Source organism: Mus caroli, chromosome 5 (genome assembly GCF_900094665.2).
Source record: "Mus caroli chromosome 5, CAROLI_EIJ_v1.1, whole genome shotgun sequence".
NCBI lineage: Eukaryota > Metazoa > Chordata > Mammalia > Rodentia > Muridae > Mus > Mus caroli.
In genome coordinates this window covers 29,971,893-29,989,190 of record NC_034574.1, presented here as the reverse complement: position 1 = coordinate 29,989,190, position 17,298 = coordinate 29,971,893, and the positions used below count along the sequence as shown (strand labels likewise).

Sequence of the window (17,298 nt, the reverse complement as noted above, 5' to 3'; positions counted from 1 at the left end):
CTGCTTGGATCCACTTCTAGTCTGGGTCTTGAGGTAGGGAGAAGACACACATCTTTGATCTGGACCTTGAGGCAGGAAGAGCCACCTTTAGTCTGGGCCACACCTTTTGCTGGATGCCTAGGCATGGAAGATGGAAGCTTGCTCTTTGCCTGCTTGCCCTCACCTTGCTGGCACGTCCATTCCTTCACTGGCATTAGAGCCCATGTCTTCCAGATTCCAGCGTCTACTGAAGACCGGCTGAGACATCCAGCCTTGTGCACTGAGCAACTACTGGATTCTTGGACTTTCCATTCACAGCTGCCCATTGTTGGATTAGCTGGACCACAGCCTCTAAGTCATTCTAACAAATCCCCTTCCTATAGTTGAGATTCATTCTGTAAGTTCTGTTACCCTAGAGAACCCAGACCAATTCAACCACCCAGAGCATGGGCAGACCAGTCTGTGGGCTGAGGCTCTAGACTGATGAGAAAGATGGCTCGGCAGTTAAGAGTGCAGGCTGCTCTCCCAGCAGATCCAGATTAAACTCCAGCATCCACATGGTGGCCAGCAACCATCCTTAACTCAATTCCAGGGGATCCAATGCCATCTTCTGGCCTCTCTGGGCAGGCACCAGGCATGTACATGGTGCAAACACATATATGTGGGAAAAGACATACATATTAAAAAAAAAAGATAACAAAATAAGTACCTAAAAGAAGAAAACAGGCTGAGTACCATCATGCTATCTGCTTCCTGATTGTGGACACAGGGCAACCAGTTGCCTCAGCTCCCACTATCACACCTTCCTGCCATGAAGGCCTGTGTAGGAATGAACCATGAGGCATAATGCATCCTTCCATCTCTCCTTGGCTTGATTCTACCAGGCATATCTACACCTTCCCCTCTTGACTTTTAAGTTGACTGTCATGGCTACAAGAAAATAAGACAGTCAACCTAAAGTCTAAATTTTGGAGGATACAGGCTTCAGAAGAAATGACATCCATGACTAGAACTATTTAAAACCATGATTCAGGAGACACTGCTCTAAAGAAAAGTCCAGGCCAAGTAAGATTATCGATAGACCCTACCAGCTTCCTGAGAGCAGAGCGTCCCAATCATGTCTAGCATCTCGGAGAATTTTGAAGAAAAAAAGGAATCCTCTAGAACCTATTATCTGAGTCTATAGAACAGTCATTTAAAGGACATAGGAAAAGTGATGGGTAGATTACACATACATAGACACAAATAAACCCAAAGCAGTAAAGCAAGAGAAGCAGTTGTGTAGCTGCCACATCTCAGTGGGCTGGTACCCTGGTAGGACCAACCAACTTGTGGTCAAGGTGAGGGGATCAGGGATGGCTCAGTAGTCCCAGGTAGTTATGGAAGGGAGTGTGTTCATATACTTGGAGCCACTCTCCTTGATTTACAGCCTCATTTTCTCCCTGGGTCCAAACAGACTCACCCATCTGTGCACACCTGTACACTAACTTTCTTTTTCTGTGCTGGCTCCAGTCACTCTGGGTTACGGCATTCTAATTGTCACCCAGGAAAACTCAAATCAGCCTACCAGTTCCACTGGCTCTTAGTTGACTTAAAGGTTCCTATTTTGGGGTTCATACAACTGGGGACTTGCTATCCCCACACTTCCATGGAACAAACTGGACCAGTCGATCAACGTCAGCAAGCAGCTGGCCACCTGATTCCTGCTGCCTGGGTAGAACACAACAGTCATGTCTGAACTACACCACCTAGATTTCTGGCTGCAGTTGTAAACTCTCCAGGACTGAGAGTCGTGGACCTGGCAGAGCCAGGTTCCTTCTGACCAGGAAGAATGCACTGGGAGCAGACTCGGCTGGACCCTCAGTCTCACAGGATGTCATAAGAGTAGGATGAGGGGGTGAGAGTCATCCACAGAGAACCTCCTGGTACTTCAGGTGGTAGAAGAAGAGTTCATGGGTGGGTAGTGGGCTGAGCACGTTATGACTTCTGGGTGGGCTGGGGCAAAGGTCTCACCCAGAGATAAAGAGACTCTAGATGGGGCATGGCAAGATCCTGCTGCCGTGTGAAGAACAGACCACAGTGGGTGAAGCTGCAGAGGGCAGAGCAAGGTGCACCTCAGGTCAACTGAGGAGGACAGACATGGGGAAAAAGACACTGAACAAGGTGCCATCTGCTGGTCCCACTCAAGCCACGTGGTCAGGAACCATGGGCTTTCCTTGGTCTCTGTCTCCCAGTCCGAGGGTGCTAGCTTTGGGTACTCACAGGGATGGCTGGCCTCTGCCCTATCCTAACCTCTTTCCCTTAGCTGCCATCTTGCTTTACAGCACCTCTATGCGCTTCCTCAACTGGTGATGAATTCTCATGCCAGAGACTTTGGAGACCCTTGGGACATAGCCAGCTCCTCCCACAGCCCGAAGGCTCAATGAGTATGTCCCAGCTCCCCCACCACACCATTTTATACTTTCCAGAATAAGTTAGCTCCATATCCTGTCTGGACAGAGGCAAGCCAGGCTCCTAAGTGCTTAGGATCTGCAGTAGTCAAGTTACTACACCCCAGATATGGACCCTGCTCCTCAGGTCTCCTTCAGAACTGTCATAGCTGATGGGAACTTTTGGAAGGCTGCAATCTTGAAGCTATCTTCTTTAGCTGTTTGATGCAGGTCCTTGTTCATGACCTGTGGAACTGGACTTGGCTTCAATGTCTCACCCCAGTAGCCTGGGGTGCCTGGACCCTGGACACATATCTGTCTGGGTTGAGCCTAGAGGAGTCTGACTTTGACATCCCACCTGGCCCTCTGGAGCCACATTTGTGAACCAGGAGGCTCCTAACCACACCCAGGAGCTACATTGGCTTCAGGCACCACTCCTAAAGCCACACCATCTATACTGAAGGCCCAGGTCATACATAGCTTGGACACAAAGAGCTGCCTGGCTCAAGGCAGTGCCACTGTGAAGCCAGGTCCTTGGAGACAGTTTTATTGTTGGTAGTAGAAGGGGGACTATAAGCATCCCTTCCTTGGGGACCGGGGTTCAGGACGCAGCCACAGGTCGCTTGGGCGGTCGAATACGCTCATTGATCCAGTCCACATAATTGGCCACACGGGTGTAGACTCCCGGCTTGTTGAGCCGCCCACAGCCATCACCCCAGCTGATGATGCCATACAGGTAAGCCACACCATTCTTCTCACAGACCAAGGGCCCACCTGAGTCCCCCTGGAACAGAGACTAGGCTCAGCCACCTGTGCACCAGCAGCCGGAGTCCTGACTCAGGAGCACCTAGGCTTCCAACTCTGCAAAGGTCCTAAAGTAAGAAGTGAGCAAGAGTCTCTGGTGCTCCCTGAAGACACAGGATTTTCAAGGCTGACTGCCTAGGGGCAGATGACAGGTTTTTCTGAGCAGTGTGGCCTCTCTTCCTGACCCCAATCAGTCAGGAATACATCCTATTTCCAAACGGTTGGGAAAGCTTTCTCACTTCTACCACCCACAGCTCTGGTCCTACTCTGTGAGGAATGAGTGGGCAGTCCCTGCATGCTAGTCTGAAATGCCTCCTCGTGCCTGGCATGCTTTTCTTACATCTCCTAGAACCAGTGCAACTGTCCCCTTTCCTGGGAAGCCCTGATTGTCCCAGAATCAAGTCCTGTCCACTTGACCCTGTATCACTTCAGAAAAGGGATCCGACCTCTCTAAGACTCGGTTTCCTTGCCTGTTTAAAGGGCATAAAACAGCCCCTCCATGGTGAAGCAGGTTGACACGTAACCATGACCATGGCCTGGCCTATGAAGCCCTTGACAAACATTCACTATTGATTGATTAATTGCTGAGGATTCAAGAGAAATCTGGACAGAGCATTGTAGCTTTTGAGGTCTGATGTCATGTGGATGGCCCTAACTGTTGCCTGGATAGTGGGGCTTTATCTGGACTCTGTGATGCTGGGCCTGTCTTGACTTTCCCATCTGTTTAGACAGTTCTCTTCCTACTGTAAGGATGCCCTCCAGGAAGTGCCAAGTGATCCACAGTGCATGGACTCTGCTTTAGGTTCCCTGCTAGCCCCAGACTCCCTAGGGGTCAGAAAATTCCACTAATACCCCATCTGTGTCATCTTGGTGGGGGCCTGGCAGTAGCCTACCTGGCAGGCATCGGACTTGCAGTCAAAGTAGCCGGCACAGAGCATGTTAGGGCTGATGTCAGCACCATATACCTCCGGGCTGCTACACTTGTGGTCCGCAACAAGAGGGACCAGTGCCTCCCTCAGGGAGCTGGAGTAGCTGCTCACATCTGTGGAGGACTGCACTTTCAGGGCAGGCAGGTTTGTTGCCCGTCTTCCTCCCGCCTCGACGCCCACTGGCGGGGACTGCCTTCCACTCACTTTCATCCATGTGGCCCCAGCCTGCAATCTGACACTTGTGTCCAGTAGGGAAGGAGCTGCCTGCTTCAGGCAGGCAGATGGGTTGAACAAACTGGGAGCGGACAGCACAGCGCTCTCCCTTCTTCTTCAGCCGGATCAAGACTGGGAGGGAGAAAGAACAGGGGTCAGCCTGTGCAGTGAAGCCCACCCCATACAGAAATCCATAGCAGGCAGTCCCATGAAATGGGTAGAGGGGAGGTGGCTGGTGGTCTGAGAGACCAGAGGAAGGGCAGCAAGATTTCTCTAACTCCTCTTACTTCTTCCCCTTGTGTCTGCCCAGCTCCTACCCTTGTCTGGGCTCTAGCTTGGGGCACACAACCTCACCCCCCACCTTGCAGAGGCCCTGAGCTCACCAAGGTCATGGTTGTTGGGGTTGAACACCGAGTACAGGGTGTAGGGCACATACTTCTCAATGCCAAATGTCTGCGTCACATCCGTGGTGTGGTTGAAGAAGTGCTGACCCAGTACCACTGTGATGCTGTCCCTGGGGGGGCTGCACAGGAAGCTGGCAGGAGTGGAACCCAGCCCTCTCCACGGCACTATCAGGTCTCCCCAACCTTGGCCCCTGTACTTTGTTGGTCATGGCCAAGCAAGAGAGTCCCAGCCCTGGGAAAGGTCTGTAGACATTTTCAACCCATGTGACAGTAGAATCAGGACTGACAAAGGAGGTAGAGCCACAGCGACCCTGGCCCAGGAGCCCGAGCTTCATTGGGTTTCATTGATAACCAGTAGAGCCTTCAGACAAAGGTCTGCTCTGAGAATAAGTCCCATGGGTGGAGATTTGATCTGCCTATATGTTGTGCCTCAGCCTGGCCTATAGGGTCCTCAGGTGAAACTGCTTTACCCCCAGGACATGAAGCTAGGAGGAATTGCTGGGGTTTTCTATTCAGTCCAGGTAGTCTTGGTGTCTCAGGCTACAGCCGTGCTGGGTGGAGACAGAGTGGACCTCAGGCCCTCACTCCTAGGAGCCCAGCCAGTGAGCTGGGCCTCAGTTTCCCTGGCTGTGCAGTGACTCTAGAGGGTCTACTACATGTTGTAACTGAGCCTCCTGACTCCTTGCCCAGGTAAGTGCCCCTTAAACACCCAGGCACTGACACAGGGTGGTACGTGGGGCATGTCTTCTACTCGGGCACCTTAACTCTATCCCACTGCTCAGCTCTGGGAGAGGCAGGGTCTCTGCAGAGGACAGGAGAGTGCTCCCCCACACCCCCGGCACAGGGTTATAAGGCAGCTAGCTGCAGAAAATGCCCTGCTCTGATGCTCCATGCCTACCTCGGTGCCCAGCACATGCGTTAGGCCACAGTGGGACCAAAAGGTGTGTTAGGGGAACAGGAAAAATGGTCAGCATACTTCCTTCTGGATGGAAGTGTGCTGGTGCTGGAGAGGAGTGTGAGTCGCAGCTAGGGGCCTATGGGATAGATTGAGGGTGGCCCCTGAGGAGGTGTGTTCACCTGTTGGCGAAGCAGTGGGCTGCAGACACTACCCAGCAGGTATGGACAAGGCTCCCAGCACAGAAGCTATTCCCAATGTAGATGGCGGCCAGCCAGGGGTGTGAGCCAGGCAAAGATGATGAGCCCCCGATGATGCGTGGTCTCAAGAATGTCCTCTTCTTGTGCCTCTTGCCACAGGTGGGACGTGCAGCCGGGGCTGACTCAGGCAGGGCCGCTAGGAGCTCCGGGGTTTGGGAGTGAACTCTGGCCAGGGATTCTGGGAGTGGAGGTCATCGGTTCATACCCCTGGATTCCCCTGGAGACAGGGAAGAGCCAGAGGGGTCCTACCTGGACCCATAGCCCACTTCCTCAGGCTTGAGGCTCTGAGCAGCCTGAGGACCTGGGAGCCTTTGTTCCCTACTCTACAGCTGAGGACAGGTATAATGCAGACTGCAGGCCTTGGCAAGGCCAGATCCCCTGCTACAGAGTAAGGCCTGTCTCTCAATGAGACCCACTTCACATCCCAAATGGCGGGATATTCCCAGCATGAGAGCCTTGGGGGCCAGCCCTCAGAGCTGACCACCCTAGCAGGGCACCACTGAGTCCCCTCCACTGACCTGTCTGAGAGTCCTCAGGGAGCACCACCCCTCTGCCCCCAACCTATCAGGGTGCCCGCACCACAGGCTGTCAGGCGGCAATACTCCCATGACAGTGCGTTGTCCTTCACCACGTAGCACCAAGGCCTCTCGTCCTTGTCTGGGTTCCTGGAGGCAGACAAGGGAGTCACACCATCACTCCCCCTAGAGGACCATCCTAACACCCAGAGCTATGTGCGTTCTCTGCAGACCATGGTGGGCACACATGAACCCACCATCCCAAGAGGCTAACAGCCATCTAGGCACTGTTGGCCCCTGCAGAGTCTGGGAAGCCACTCTGTCCAATCCTTTGCTTATGCAGAAAGAGTATGTATAGCAGCCATTAGATGCTGACCGGCAGTAAGCGTGAGGGCCCAGGCCAAGCAGGGCAGCAGCAGCCACTGAGTCCACATGCAGCTCCTGGTAGAGCAGGTCTGAATTCCAGGCCAGGCAGCTCAGGCCCGAGGCAGCGGTGCTGGCCACGCCTCGGTACTCCGTACCATTTCCCAGGAAGCAGTGCTCGGTGGGAACTGCACGCACAGTGGTTGCCATGAGGCCAGGCCACAGCAAGGACCCCTGACACCATTCCCCAGGGCTGCCCCATAAAACTGGAAAGAAAGTGACTCACCAATGTTACAGAACCGCCCAGCATAGCCCAACGGGCAGGTGCAGACGCTGGTCCCTGTGCCCACAATCAGGTGGCAGGTGCCTCCGTTCAGACATGGGCTGCTCAGACAAGCTAGGGGAGAGTTCGGAAGCTAAACCTGGTCTCCAGGAACTCACGGAGGGGACAGAGCTGAGATCTTTCCCTGTGCCACTGTTGTTGGGTAACCTTATGTTTGCATGAGGACAGAGCATCTGCCTAAAGGACTTGGCTCACTACCCCCATGCACCATGGAACCTGACCTCCCTGAAGTTGACCATGACATACCTGTGTGGTGGGTGTCTTCACACTGGGCCTGGCCCTCCATACAGCTGCACTGCTCCACATGTCCCTTGCTCACACGGGCCCAGTGGTCGCCCACCTCAAAATACTCGTAGCGTGTTTCATCAAAGCATTTCTCTGTGAGCCACACAGTGTTCCCACAGTGCCCGTCCAGGTCCCCTCCCCCAGGTAGGCACCACCCACCCCGGGCTGGACTCAGCAGCTGCTCTCCCAGCCTCCTAGAATGGCCCCACTCCTGGGTCCCTGAGGTCCTCTCACCTGTGCCACAGTCCTTGCCTGTGAAGGCCATCGGGCAAGAGCAGTGGTAGGACCCATGGTCATGTGTACTGGAACATGTGCCCCCATTGAGGCAGGGCCCAGAGGCACAAGGGTCAAGGACAGCTGGGTACACACAGGAGGGGATATGATGGTTATGGCAAGAGTCTTTGGAGCCCCTCCATACCCTCTTGCCTGCCAAGGCTCTCTGTGAATGCTATCTATCTTCTCTGGGTTGTTGAGTGAGCAAGTTCCCACCTCCCAGCGACCCCACCCGGGACTGGAGAAGGTATCCCATGGTTCTGCACTCTGCTCTACATATCTCTCTATACATGCTCTGCCAGGCAACGGGGATCCCTCTCATGGCACACCCACAGGTTTCATGGCTTGCTCTTTTGGACTCAGGGCCTGTTCAAGGGACTATGTATGGCTACATGGATAGATCTCACCACAAGAGGGAGCCCTGGTATCACCAATGATCAGCAAAGCCATCCAGGGTCTAGGGAGGCTAGGTCCTGTCTGGGCGAAGCACCCTCTGCTGCCCTCTGGGCTGGCAGCAATTTTGCCCCTAGATATCGCTGAACTCAAGAAGATCAAACTCAGAGACTACCCCCCCCCAAACTCCATGCAGAATCCCTTGCCCAGGTCACTAGTATCCTCACCCTGCACACTGACCCCTATACTCCTAACCCAAGCACCCTGTCAAAGCCTTTCCTGGGAGCTCAGGCTGGCCCTTCCACATATCCACCTGGGCCTTCCACAGGCACGGTGACCTCTGCACAGTAGCCCCAGGCCCGGTCTCGGTCATAGTTGTGTGTTGTAGCGCACCTGGAAGGTCAAGTCAGGGGATAAAACTGAGTCCCTGCCCAGAGCCCCACCTCTCTCTGCCTGGGCACCCTGGAGCGAGCCCCTGTTCACTAAATGTACCTGCTGGGCATCGAGACCTACTAGCTTCAGGGTTCATGAGGGTCCACAGTGGGAACCTGTGTAGGTCCCTCAGCCGCGACCCCACTCTGGGACTCACCACTTCCTGTAGGCACTTCCCTCAGAGGTACAGGAGTGCAGCATGCGGCCACCGTAGCGGAAAGGGAACCTGCACGGCTGCCCAGACTCAGTGAGCACTGTGGAGGGGTGTCAGGGATCAGGCATCCCACTGGGTACTCCACCCCTACCCAGGCCCCACACCTCTTTAGCTGCCTTTCCGTTGCAGTGTCTCACCTACCTTGGCCCCCAGGGAGGCTGCTGCTGGAGGGAGGAGGGTACCTCTCACTTTGGGGTCCCTCAGTCTCTGCCTCTGGAGCACTCTCTGTTGCGATGCTGACGTTCCCAGAGATCCCAGAGATCGCAGGGATCGTGGGGGTCACAGGGGTGGCTGTAACATTAGGTCCTGGGGGCTCTGTGTGGTTCTAGGAGCCCAAGGGGCCACACAAAGGTGTCAGTGTGGAATAGTCCTTCATACTTGGACTCCACCGGTCAGATACACCAGAGACCTGAAACTCCTTAGGGCAGGTCCAAGAGGCAGTGGGTATCCCCAAGACCTCCTCTGGCCTTTCCTTCTGAATCTGAGTGATCCAATGTGCTAACTTAAGAGTCACAGGGCCCCAGGTCACCCTGGTCTTGAGATTCAGTCCTGGGGTGGACAGGAACAGCTGAAGCACTCCGAGGTGTCCTACACCCCATCTCAAACACTGGAATGCAGCAGAAACCTCAGGACCCCTCCCCCCCCACTTACGGGGCCTGGGCCACACAGGGGCAACAAGAGGATCCTAACAAGTTCAGGAGCAAGCATTACAGACCAGCCTAGCCCAGCACCCCATATCTCAGTGCAAATGACAACTTTCACTCCACTATGCCACCACACTGGGTCCCAAGCTCACTCTGGGGCCCTCTTTCTGGCCTCTCTCTTCCCAGGAACCCTGAGTGTGCATAGAGAACCCTTGGCCACATGCAAGGGAGAGGGGCAGTGCTCACCCTGCCAGCCTGGGGCTGGGCCCCCCGAGGCACCACCAGCAGCAGCAGGAGCAGCAGGAAGGGCCATGGCCTGGGTGAGGGACAGAGGCTAGAGAGCCAGGCCCGTCGCCCCATGGCTCCTCCTGAGCTGGCGTGAGTGTAGCAGGAACAGAGTGGCCAGGGAACGTGGCCAGGGCAGGTGGGGTCAAGGCTACATGATAATGATTAACCCCGCCACCCACTGCCTCCTGTTAGGCTCCTCCACAGCCATAGCTCCACCCTGCTGTCCCAGCTCTGCCTGCTCTGCTGGGGCAGCTGTTGTTCTCTGGCAAAGGCTATAACTGCACCTTCAAGTCTCAGCCTCTTCCAGGAAGTCTTCCAGTGTGACTTGGGCAGGTCAGAGCCAGGCCTCCCAGGCACGGGTGCCTGGCCATATTGCTGGCCACTTCTGTCTATGAGCCCTTGACAGGACCTGCTGCATGCAGGAACCTGGGGGTTCCAGTTCTTCCCAGCCAGCTACTGACTCATGGTGGGGGTGATACTGTCCCCAATCCACAGATGTCAACACAGGGTGGAGGGTACCCATTGCCACATAACAACTCAAGAGAGGTGAGGGTTGCTCCCTGGACCAAGTGCTGTGACCAGTGCCTGAGAACAGTAACTCTCTTTGCTGGTTTGTCTACATATCCTAAGCCTGGGGTACTCAGGACCCCCAGAATTGCCCCAGAATTCTATCGTTACCAGACAGCCTGGGTATCAGCAGCCCCCCAGTAAGCTTTCCCAGTCCGGTTACCTGTGGGCATACCCTGCATGCCTTCAGTTGGGCAGGCTATACAGAGAGCTTCCCTGTGGCTCCAGCCAGGCACTGGGGGCCCTAGGCAAACTGGAGTGGCCACCTCATACCCATGGATCTCCTCTCCAATTCCTGAGGGAGGGTGACAGGGCCAGTGGCAGGAAGGCTCCACTGGGCACAGTGGGTACAGTGGGCAGGAATGAGACCACAGTGACCCCCACCATAAATCTCAACCAAGCCCTGCCCTCACCAATGGCCAAGCAGCACCCAAGCTTGCCAAAGTAGGTGCTAGAAGCATGGTGGGGCATGATGGGTACCAAGGGCATGGTGTTTCATGGCCAAGTGTGGGGATACGGTGGTGCCTGAGCATTGTGGTACTGAGGAAACAGTGATACTGGCGCACAGTGGGTACCAGGCAGATGCTATGAGTGCTAGGACATTGCGGGTGTTGGGAAATGTTGCTGCTGGGATGTGCATGATGAGGTGCCTCAGAGAAGATGCTCTCTGAGAAACCTTTCAGCCAGTCCATCTCCAATTCCAGGGAGAGATGTGAGATTAGCAGCTTGGCAGTTGGGCCATCAGTGTTGGGGCCTCTGCTCAGGCATCCTGGGCTTGTGACAGTGTGTCTTACAGGCTCAGCCCAGCACCACCCTGTGGCCCTTCCCCTCCTGCTTCTCACTGATATCCTGCCATATCAGGATTTCCCATTCTATAGCCAGATTTACTCTGGTCTCAGCCTCAGACACACTGGCTCTTGCCTCCCTATAGACCTTATCTACAGTCAGGTTTTTAGTTCAGATGCCCCCTCTCTAGAAGCCCCCTGGGTCACCTGAGTGAGACTAGGGAGAGGGGCAGGGCCAGTAGCAGAAAGGCTCCACTGGGCACAGTGGGTACAGTGGGCAGAGATGAGACCACAGTGACCTCACCATAAATTTCAACCAAGCCCCACCCTCACCAATGGCCAACCTCAGATGAGACAGAAGAGCACAGATGTCTAAAAACCCCAGGTCATCTGCAAGGGACAATATGAATGGACAATGTGGGGGTGTGGCTGGCCTCAGTATCCAAGATGGTCATAGAGCCCATACATCTGAGGATGGGAGGCGATCCCATCCTTTAGCTCCCAAGCACCAAGCTATCTCTGTGCAGCCACCCTTCCAGGAACCATTGTCCAGGAACCATTTCCTCCCTGGAAGTCTTTCTTCCTAGGGCCACCTGCAGGGGTAAGGGCTCCAAGAGGGATGGCATGTGACATCAGCACTCAGCACAATGCAGTACATGGCAGGCTGGAAGAAGCATTTTATTGGGCAAAGTCTGAATACCAAGGTGGGCTGCTATGGAGGTGTTTAAACCCAGCCCCTGTGATGAAGTTGTCCCCTCACTTCCTAGTTTGGCTCCCGGCTTCCCATTGGGGCCGAGGTGGCTCTTGGCTCTTCCCAGGCCCCTGCCGTCTCAGAGTCATGAGCTCCCTCAAACATCCATATGAGCATGGGAGACAGTACATGGAGCAGTAGGAATTGCAGGCCCAGCATAGCTTCAAACAAAGGTGGCATGGTGTGTGCTGGCCTTGGGCTTTGTGGGCTCACCTGGGATGGTGCTCAGGCCAGGACCATTTGGTAAGGAGGGTCCATTGGCTTTTACCCTCCTGGGACCCAGCTGCACCCCAAGAATGCTGCCTCCCCACCCAGGAGACACACCCGAAACGAGGTCCACGTCGATGATCCTGTTGACTGGGAGGCCTCCGCTGACTCGGGCCCCGCCCCCTGTCATGGGGAGAAGAGAAGCTGTCACCTGCTTGCCTCAGCCCTCGGTTGCCGAAACCCACCCCAGCATTCCTGCACAGACACCAAATCCACTCCAGACAAGGTGATCTCCAGCCATAGGCCATGGACCTGGATAGGAGGGCTGGGGAGGTCAGAGGGCCAACCGTCCACCCATTCAGGCCAGCCATCATGCCTAGCAGGGGCCTCCACAGACAATTCTCCTCTAACTGGTTCCCTCATGGTGAGTGGCTCTGACAGCTGGCAGTGCCACAGTCTAGCTGGGAGGTTCATGAATCTCAGGCTTTAGTGACGTGATGAATAAGGGACCCAGGGCTCTGAGGACAGGAGAGCCCTAGGCAGCCCTCAGACGCACTGTAGGGAAGTCACTGGATTTCCCTGCACCTGTACACGGGTACCCTAACTTCATCTGTCAGACTGCTCAGGGGTCTCACACAATAGGGGGGCTTCTCACCAGATGTTGGGCCTTGCAGCCTCCTCTGCCCACCTACCACATGGACACTCTGTGTCCATGTTGTTCCCTCTGGGTCGGGCATCCTCCCCAAGCCCTTTGTGGCTAGCCCTCCTCATCTTCCTGGATGATAGCTAGACTTCTCTCTAGCAGGCTTGCAGGGAGGATACTGGACTCCAGGCTAGGGCTGATAGCAGGGAGGGATGGGTCCATCCAGTGTGGCGGTGGAGGCAGTGTGGCCAGGAGGGCTCAGGATACCCCAAAGGGGTAGATGCACCCTATAAGACACGGCTTACCACTAACGGTGAACATTTTGCTCCCTTTGCAGTGCCAAGTCCTCTAACAGATACAAGGATTGGGGGTCTGTTATGGCCCAATTTTTTTTGTGGACCCCAAGACTCCTTATATCCCACCTTACCCTTGGTGCAAGCTTCCAGGAGTAGCTTCCACATCATGTAGCAAGTTCAGGCTTGAACACAGAGGTATAATGTCTCTGCTGAGAGTCCCCAGCTCATCATGTGACAAGTCCCGGGCCACAAGAAGAGGCTCATCCACCTCAGATGCTATCAGTATCAGGGTACTCAGTGTGGTTAAGACTGGAACTCTCTCCCAGTCTGCTAGTGCCTGCTGGGATCCACAACCTATGCTGCTCGTCATCAAACCTCAATGACTCCAAATGCATGGCATCAAGACGGTTATGTGTTAAAGAGGCAGGGATCCGACTCCAACACTGGACACTACTGGGGCATTTATGTAGAATGCCAGCAGGTCCTCAAAGAAGCAGCGACTCCCCACAGGTACAGGAGACCCGCAGTCCCCTCCAGCCCGGGATGCGCACTCAGGAAGAGGCTCCAACCTCAAGCAACCCTGTGTGCCCAGAAGGGAACAGATTTTGGGGGGATCAAGGAAATGCACCTAACAAGGAGTGGCCCCCTTATACTTCCTGCCTGCTCAGCCTAGACTTGCTCTGAGAATGTGGCAAGTCTCAGCCAGTGACTCAGACAGCAACCATTCAGGACCAGCCTGCCCTCCAAGGCTCCACAGAACTCTCTAGGCTGGGAGCAATGAGTGACCCCACTGGTTTTCAGGAGCCACTGGGCAGGGCCAGTCTGGGTCAGCACAGCCCACACCACACCTCTGGGCACAAGTTCCCTCAGGCTCTCATTACTCTCAGGCACCCAGGCAAGGCCATGCCAGCATCTCATTTCCTGCCCTCTGGGCCACTTCTTCACAATGGCCCTTGGCTAACCTGTCCTATTGGGACACTCAGTTCCCCTGCAGGGTCTTTGCCAGAGGCTAGGAACTACCTAAGCTCCTCTCTGGGAGCCTGAAGCTTTCCAGTCGGCACTGGTGGCATTTGTCATTCCCAAGCCTCTCATTTACTTGTGGACATTCTCTGCCCAGCTGCTGCTGCCTGCTCTGGCCATGCCTACCTCCACGCCCATCCTTAAGGGTCCATGGCACACAGCAGAGTAAGGGTGAGCCCCTAAGGTAAGCCCACTCTCAGGGGCCAGCCCTAGTCGCCTGTCCCTCTTCCCCTTCTATCTCCACAGGGCAGGGATACTGCCCTGAGCTATGTCCCTATACTCTTAGGACTGTGTGCACCATCTTAGGACCTCCTGCCAAGGCCCCCAGGTGCTCCTAAAAAGAAGACACAAGACCCAGGCACAGGTGAACCATGAACACAGGAAAACCTGCAAAGAAAGAGCAGAGAGGACTGGGGCTAGGGCCCCGTCCTGGCCATTCCTCAGGTTTCTGCCCACAGGGGCCTACCAATCCCTGGCTCCTCACAGGAGAGAATTAGCCTTGTTTCTGGCTCATGATCCCCGGTCTAGCTCAGGGTCTAGCTGGGCTAGATTACAGTGCCTTTCTCTACAAACACATCCTGGGCTTTGGGGTCATGCTCGTCTATGGCTGGGTTGGTACAAGGTACAGTATTGGACAGGAAGTGGGGGAGTCCAGAGGATGGCGTCTAGCAAGGCTAGCATGTTGGGGTAGCGACATCCAAGAAATCAGCAAGGTGAGGGAAGGCCAGTGCTGGATGGGGATGGGGTGGAGATCAGGAGAAGGGGGCAGAAGTGAGCTCAGCTGGAAGGTGAGGCCATTGTAACTCAGGCCTGGAGTAGCACAGCAGGTACAGGATCTTGGGGCAGCAACAGGAACCTGAGATCTACTTGATACTAACCACTGGACAAGGCCAGGAACCAGATGTGCTATGGAGTGGCCCCTGGCAGATGTCTTCCTTGGTAATTTAGCAAACTTGAGAGTGTCAGGCCCAGGGGTGATGTGTTCTGGGCGTGTTTATGCCTCCTGAGGGCTGGGCTTCCAGGAAACACATTCCTTAAAGACATGAGAGATGGTCTGGGAACCTTGGGGATAGAACTGGATGGAACTTGCCAAAGAGGAAATGCCTCCTACGAGCAGTCTGGATAGAACCTGAGTCCAGCAAGGCTGTGCACCCTCACTCCAAGCTCAGGAAGTGTTACATCATGCAGGACTGGAAAAGCAAGCTCCAGGCTGGGGTGGGCAGATAAGCCTTATAGACAGGCTCTGACCACAGGGTAGCAGTCACGACATCTTTTCCTCCAGGGTGATGAACTGTCACAAGACTCTGTCCCAAGCCTCAGCTACCTCTGGATGGGTAGGCAAGAAGGTGAAGAGCTGCAGTGGGGAACTGAGCTGGTAGCCCCTAGACAGCCACCATGGCAGGACAAGACCCTGGATGGCTGTGTGGAGGCCCTTCCATAGGGATCATGGCTCAGCCCTTTGGTAGCCCTGAAGCTGGTATTTCTTGGGAGCCCCCTTCAGAAACCAGGCCTTCCAGAGCTGGGACAGTTTACTGATCTGTCCTTAGCCAAGACCCTGAGCCTGGCTTCCAGTGGCTGTGCTGTCAAGTGACCAGAGGGTGAGGATGAGGCAAGGCAGAGGTAGGAACCATAGGAGAGCAGGTGGGACAGTGGCACCAACTCTAGCCATGGTGAAGAAAAAGGCAGCTGAAGCCCCCAGTCCCTGGGGGGAAGCAGACCGGCCTTCCTAGGTACCGCACTACTGCTGGCTATGTGCACTCCAGTTGCTGAGTGCTGGGCTGGGGGTGGGGCTCTTGCCATGGTCAGAGCAGGAGACTGCTCTGTGGTTTGCACCTCAGACCCCACCACCACAAGCTCACTTCTGCAAAGCTTCTTTCCTTCCTTAAAACAAAGTGTCTTCAGGACAGAACTCCACAGCATCTCAGGATGGGAAGCGAGAGATGTACAGCACGGGACCCAGGCTGCTGGCCCACACTGCTAACCTAGCCAGAGGCCCTCTTCAAGCCCCCAGCAAGTCGGCATGCCGGCAAATAGACAGTACTACAACAGTGGACAGGAATGACTGTCAAAACAACTAACTCACAGCTATGAGCAACAATTTCCAGGTTTGTTTGCAGGAACTTCCTGCTTGGCCCCCAGGTCCCTACACCCCTTGTAATGTCCTTGTAAAAGAAAAAAAGAGCATCCTGCCAAGAGGGCCGAGTAGGAAGTTCTCCCAGGCTGGAGACATCATCTGCTTTTCCCTATCATGAAGGAACTTGGCTATTTTGGAATTTCCTCTATCAAGACACAAATATACATGAGATACTTGCATAGAGGCAAGTATCACATACAAACATACACACCCATCCAAGTGTCTACAAGTCAGTAAACTACATTTTGATGCCTTTCCCATTGGATCATGGTGCTGAGGTGGCCAACATAGCCCTAAAAACTCTCTCATGGAATTAGTGGAGTAGCTGGAAGGATGTGGGGTCTTCGAATGCTGGCAGCTCTAAGTGGCAGTCAGTTGGCCCCCCACTCCTGCTTAGTGTCCAGAAAGGACCCTAACATGGGTACATGAGGGTGCTCCTATAGGCAGCCTGACTCAACAAGGCACTTTCCCACACAGAGAAGCCCTGCGATTGCTGGTACAGAGATACAGCCTGGGGTATTTGGAAAGCAAGCTGAATAGTGAAGCCATGATGGGACCACGGCCCCTAGGAAACGGGACAAGTCGTTTGCACCTAGAGTCCTCCGGTGAGGCTAGGGATGGGCTGGTGAGAGCCACGGCCAATGTGCTACAGCCAACATCCCCCCCCCCCCGCTCCCAGTCCCAGTCCCTCTCCTACTGTCACCTCTTCTAGGACAAAGCCCACAGACAATATCCCTGTCTCCTTGGGCACCAGAGTCACTTTCTTGATGTCTAGTACAGCCCCTGCTCCACCATTAACACATCCAGGACATACCAGCAAAGGCCACACGGCCAGGCACCATACTGGGTGCCACTATCCATGTGCCCAGTAAAACTACATAGCCTGGGTCTCCACAGCAGTGACTAACACTCCAGATATGGCACAAATATCTGAGCTGCCAGCCAGTGAGAGAGAAGGAGGCTCCACACCCTCCCTGAGAGGGGAACGGGGCTCGAAGAACCAACCCCAGGACCTCTGTTCTACTCGCCTCTTCTGTGGGAGAAGTGCCTAGGCAAGGGTAGGCAGCTGTGGGGAGAAAGATCTGCCAGAAGGCAGAGTTGGCAGGGACAAGTCTAGTCCTACTTTTAAACCTGTTCCCTTGGAGTTCTTGCCACAAAGCTGTGCATGGTAGGCATGTGAGGGGACTCTGTAAAGTGAATGGTCTCCTGAAAGCCGGAATACCTGGGGCTGG

The 17,298-nt window shown here is 54.8% G+C and overlaps 2 protein-coding genes across 8 annotated transcripts in view; both read right to left on the bottom strand.

The window, feature by feature from the left end:
- Window positions 1-2,934: 2,934 nt before the first annotated feature.
- Hgfac (HGF activator) lies at window positions 2,935-9,817 on the bottom strand. 4 transcript variants are annotated; one of them, XM_021162483.2, is made up of 14 exons: window positions 9,622-9,817; window positions 8,873-9,056; window positions 8,675-8,771; window positions 8,399-8,478; window positions 7,654-7,776; window positions 7,381-7,512; window positions 7,078-7,188; window positions 6,805-6,979; window positions 6,493-6,578; window positions 5,836-6,091; window positions 4,738-4,877; window positions 4,346-4,486; window positions 4,106-4,254; window positions 2,935-3,192 (listed from the first exon to the last, which is right to left on the bottom strand). In XM_021162483.2, exons 1-14 carry the CDS (start codon window positions 9,733-9,735, stop codon window positions 3,010-3,012), a joined length of 1,971 nt encoding a protein of 656 aa, XP_021018142.1. In that variant the 5' UTR covers window positions 9,736-9,817; the 3' UTR covers window positions 2,935-3,009. The 4 variants fall into 4 exon arrangements, with proteins under 4 accessions (XP_021018142.1, XP_021018140.1, XP_021018143.1 ...); XM_021162481.2 differs by having other exon boundaries at window positions 2,940-3,192; window positions 4,106-4,269; window positions 9,622-9,792; XM_021162484.2 differs by having other exon boundaries at window positions 2,940-3,192; window positions 4,106-4,269; window positions 8,873-9,022; window positions 9,622-9,791.
- A 1,863-nt stretch (window positions 9,818-11,680) lies between these two features.
- Window positions 11,681-17,298, bottom strand: part of Rgs12 (regulator of G protein signaling 12) — an 88,705-nt gene continuing 83,087 nt past the window's right edge. For all 4 annotated transcript variants that reach the window (XM_021162904.2, XM_021162905.2, XM_021162906.2 and 1 more), the window contains one exon: window positions 11,681-12,156. In XM_021162904.2, coding sequence (XP_021018563.1) covers window positions 11,930-12,156 — 227 coding nt within the window. In that variant the 3' untranslated portion in view covers window positions 11,681-11,929. The remainder of the gene's footprint in view (window positions 12,157-17,298) is intronic.

Coding starts and splice junctions, on each gene's coding strand:
- Hgfac (XM_021162481.2), bottom strand. CDS start 9,735: ATGGGGCGACGGGCCTGGCTCTCTAGCCTCTGTCCCTCACCCAGGCCA. Junction 8,479..8,674: donor GGAAGTGCCTACAGGAAGTG/GTGAGTCCCAGA, acceptor TTGACCTTCCAG/GTGCGCTACAACACACAACT. Junction 4,270..4,345: donor CTGGGGCCACATGGATGAAA/GTGAGTGGAAGG, acceptor CTGCCCTGAAAG/TGCAGTCCTCCACAGATGTG.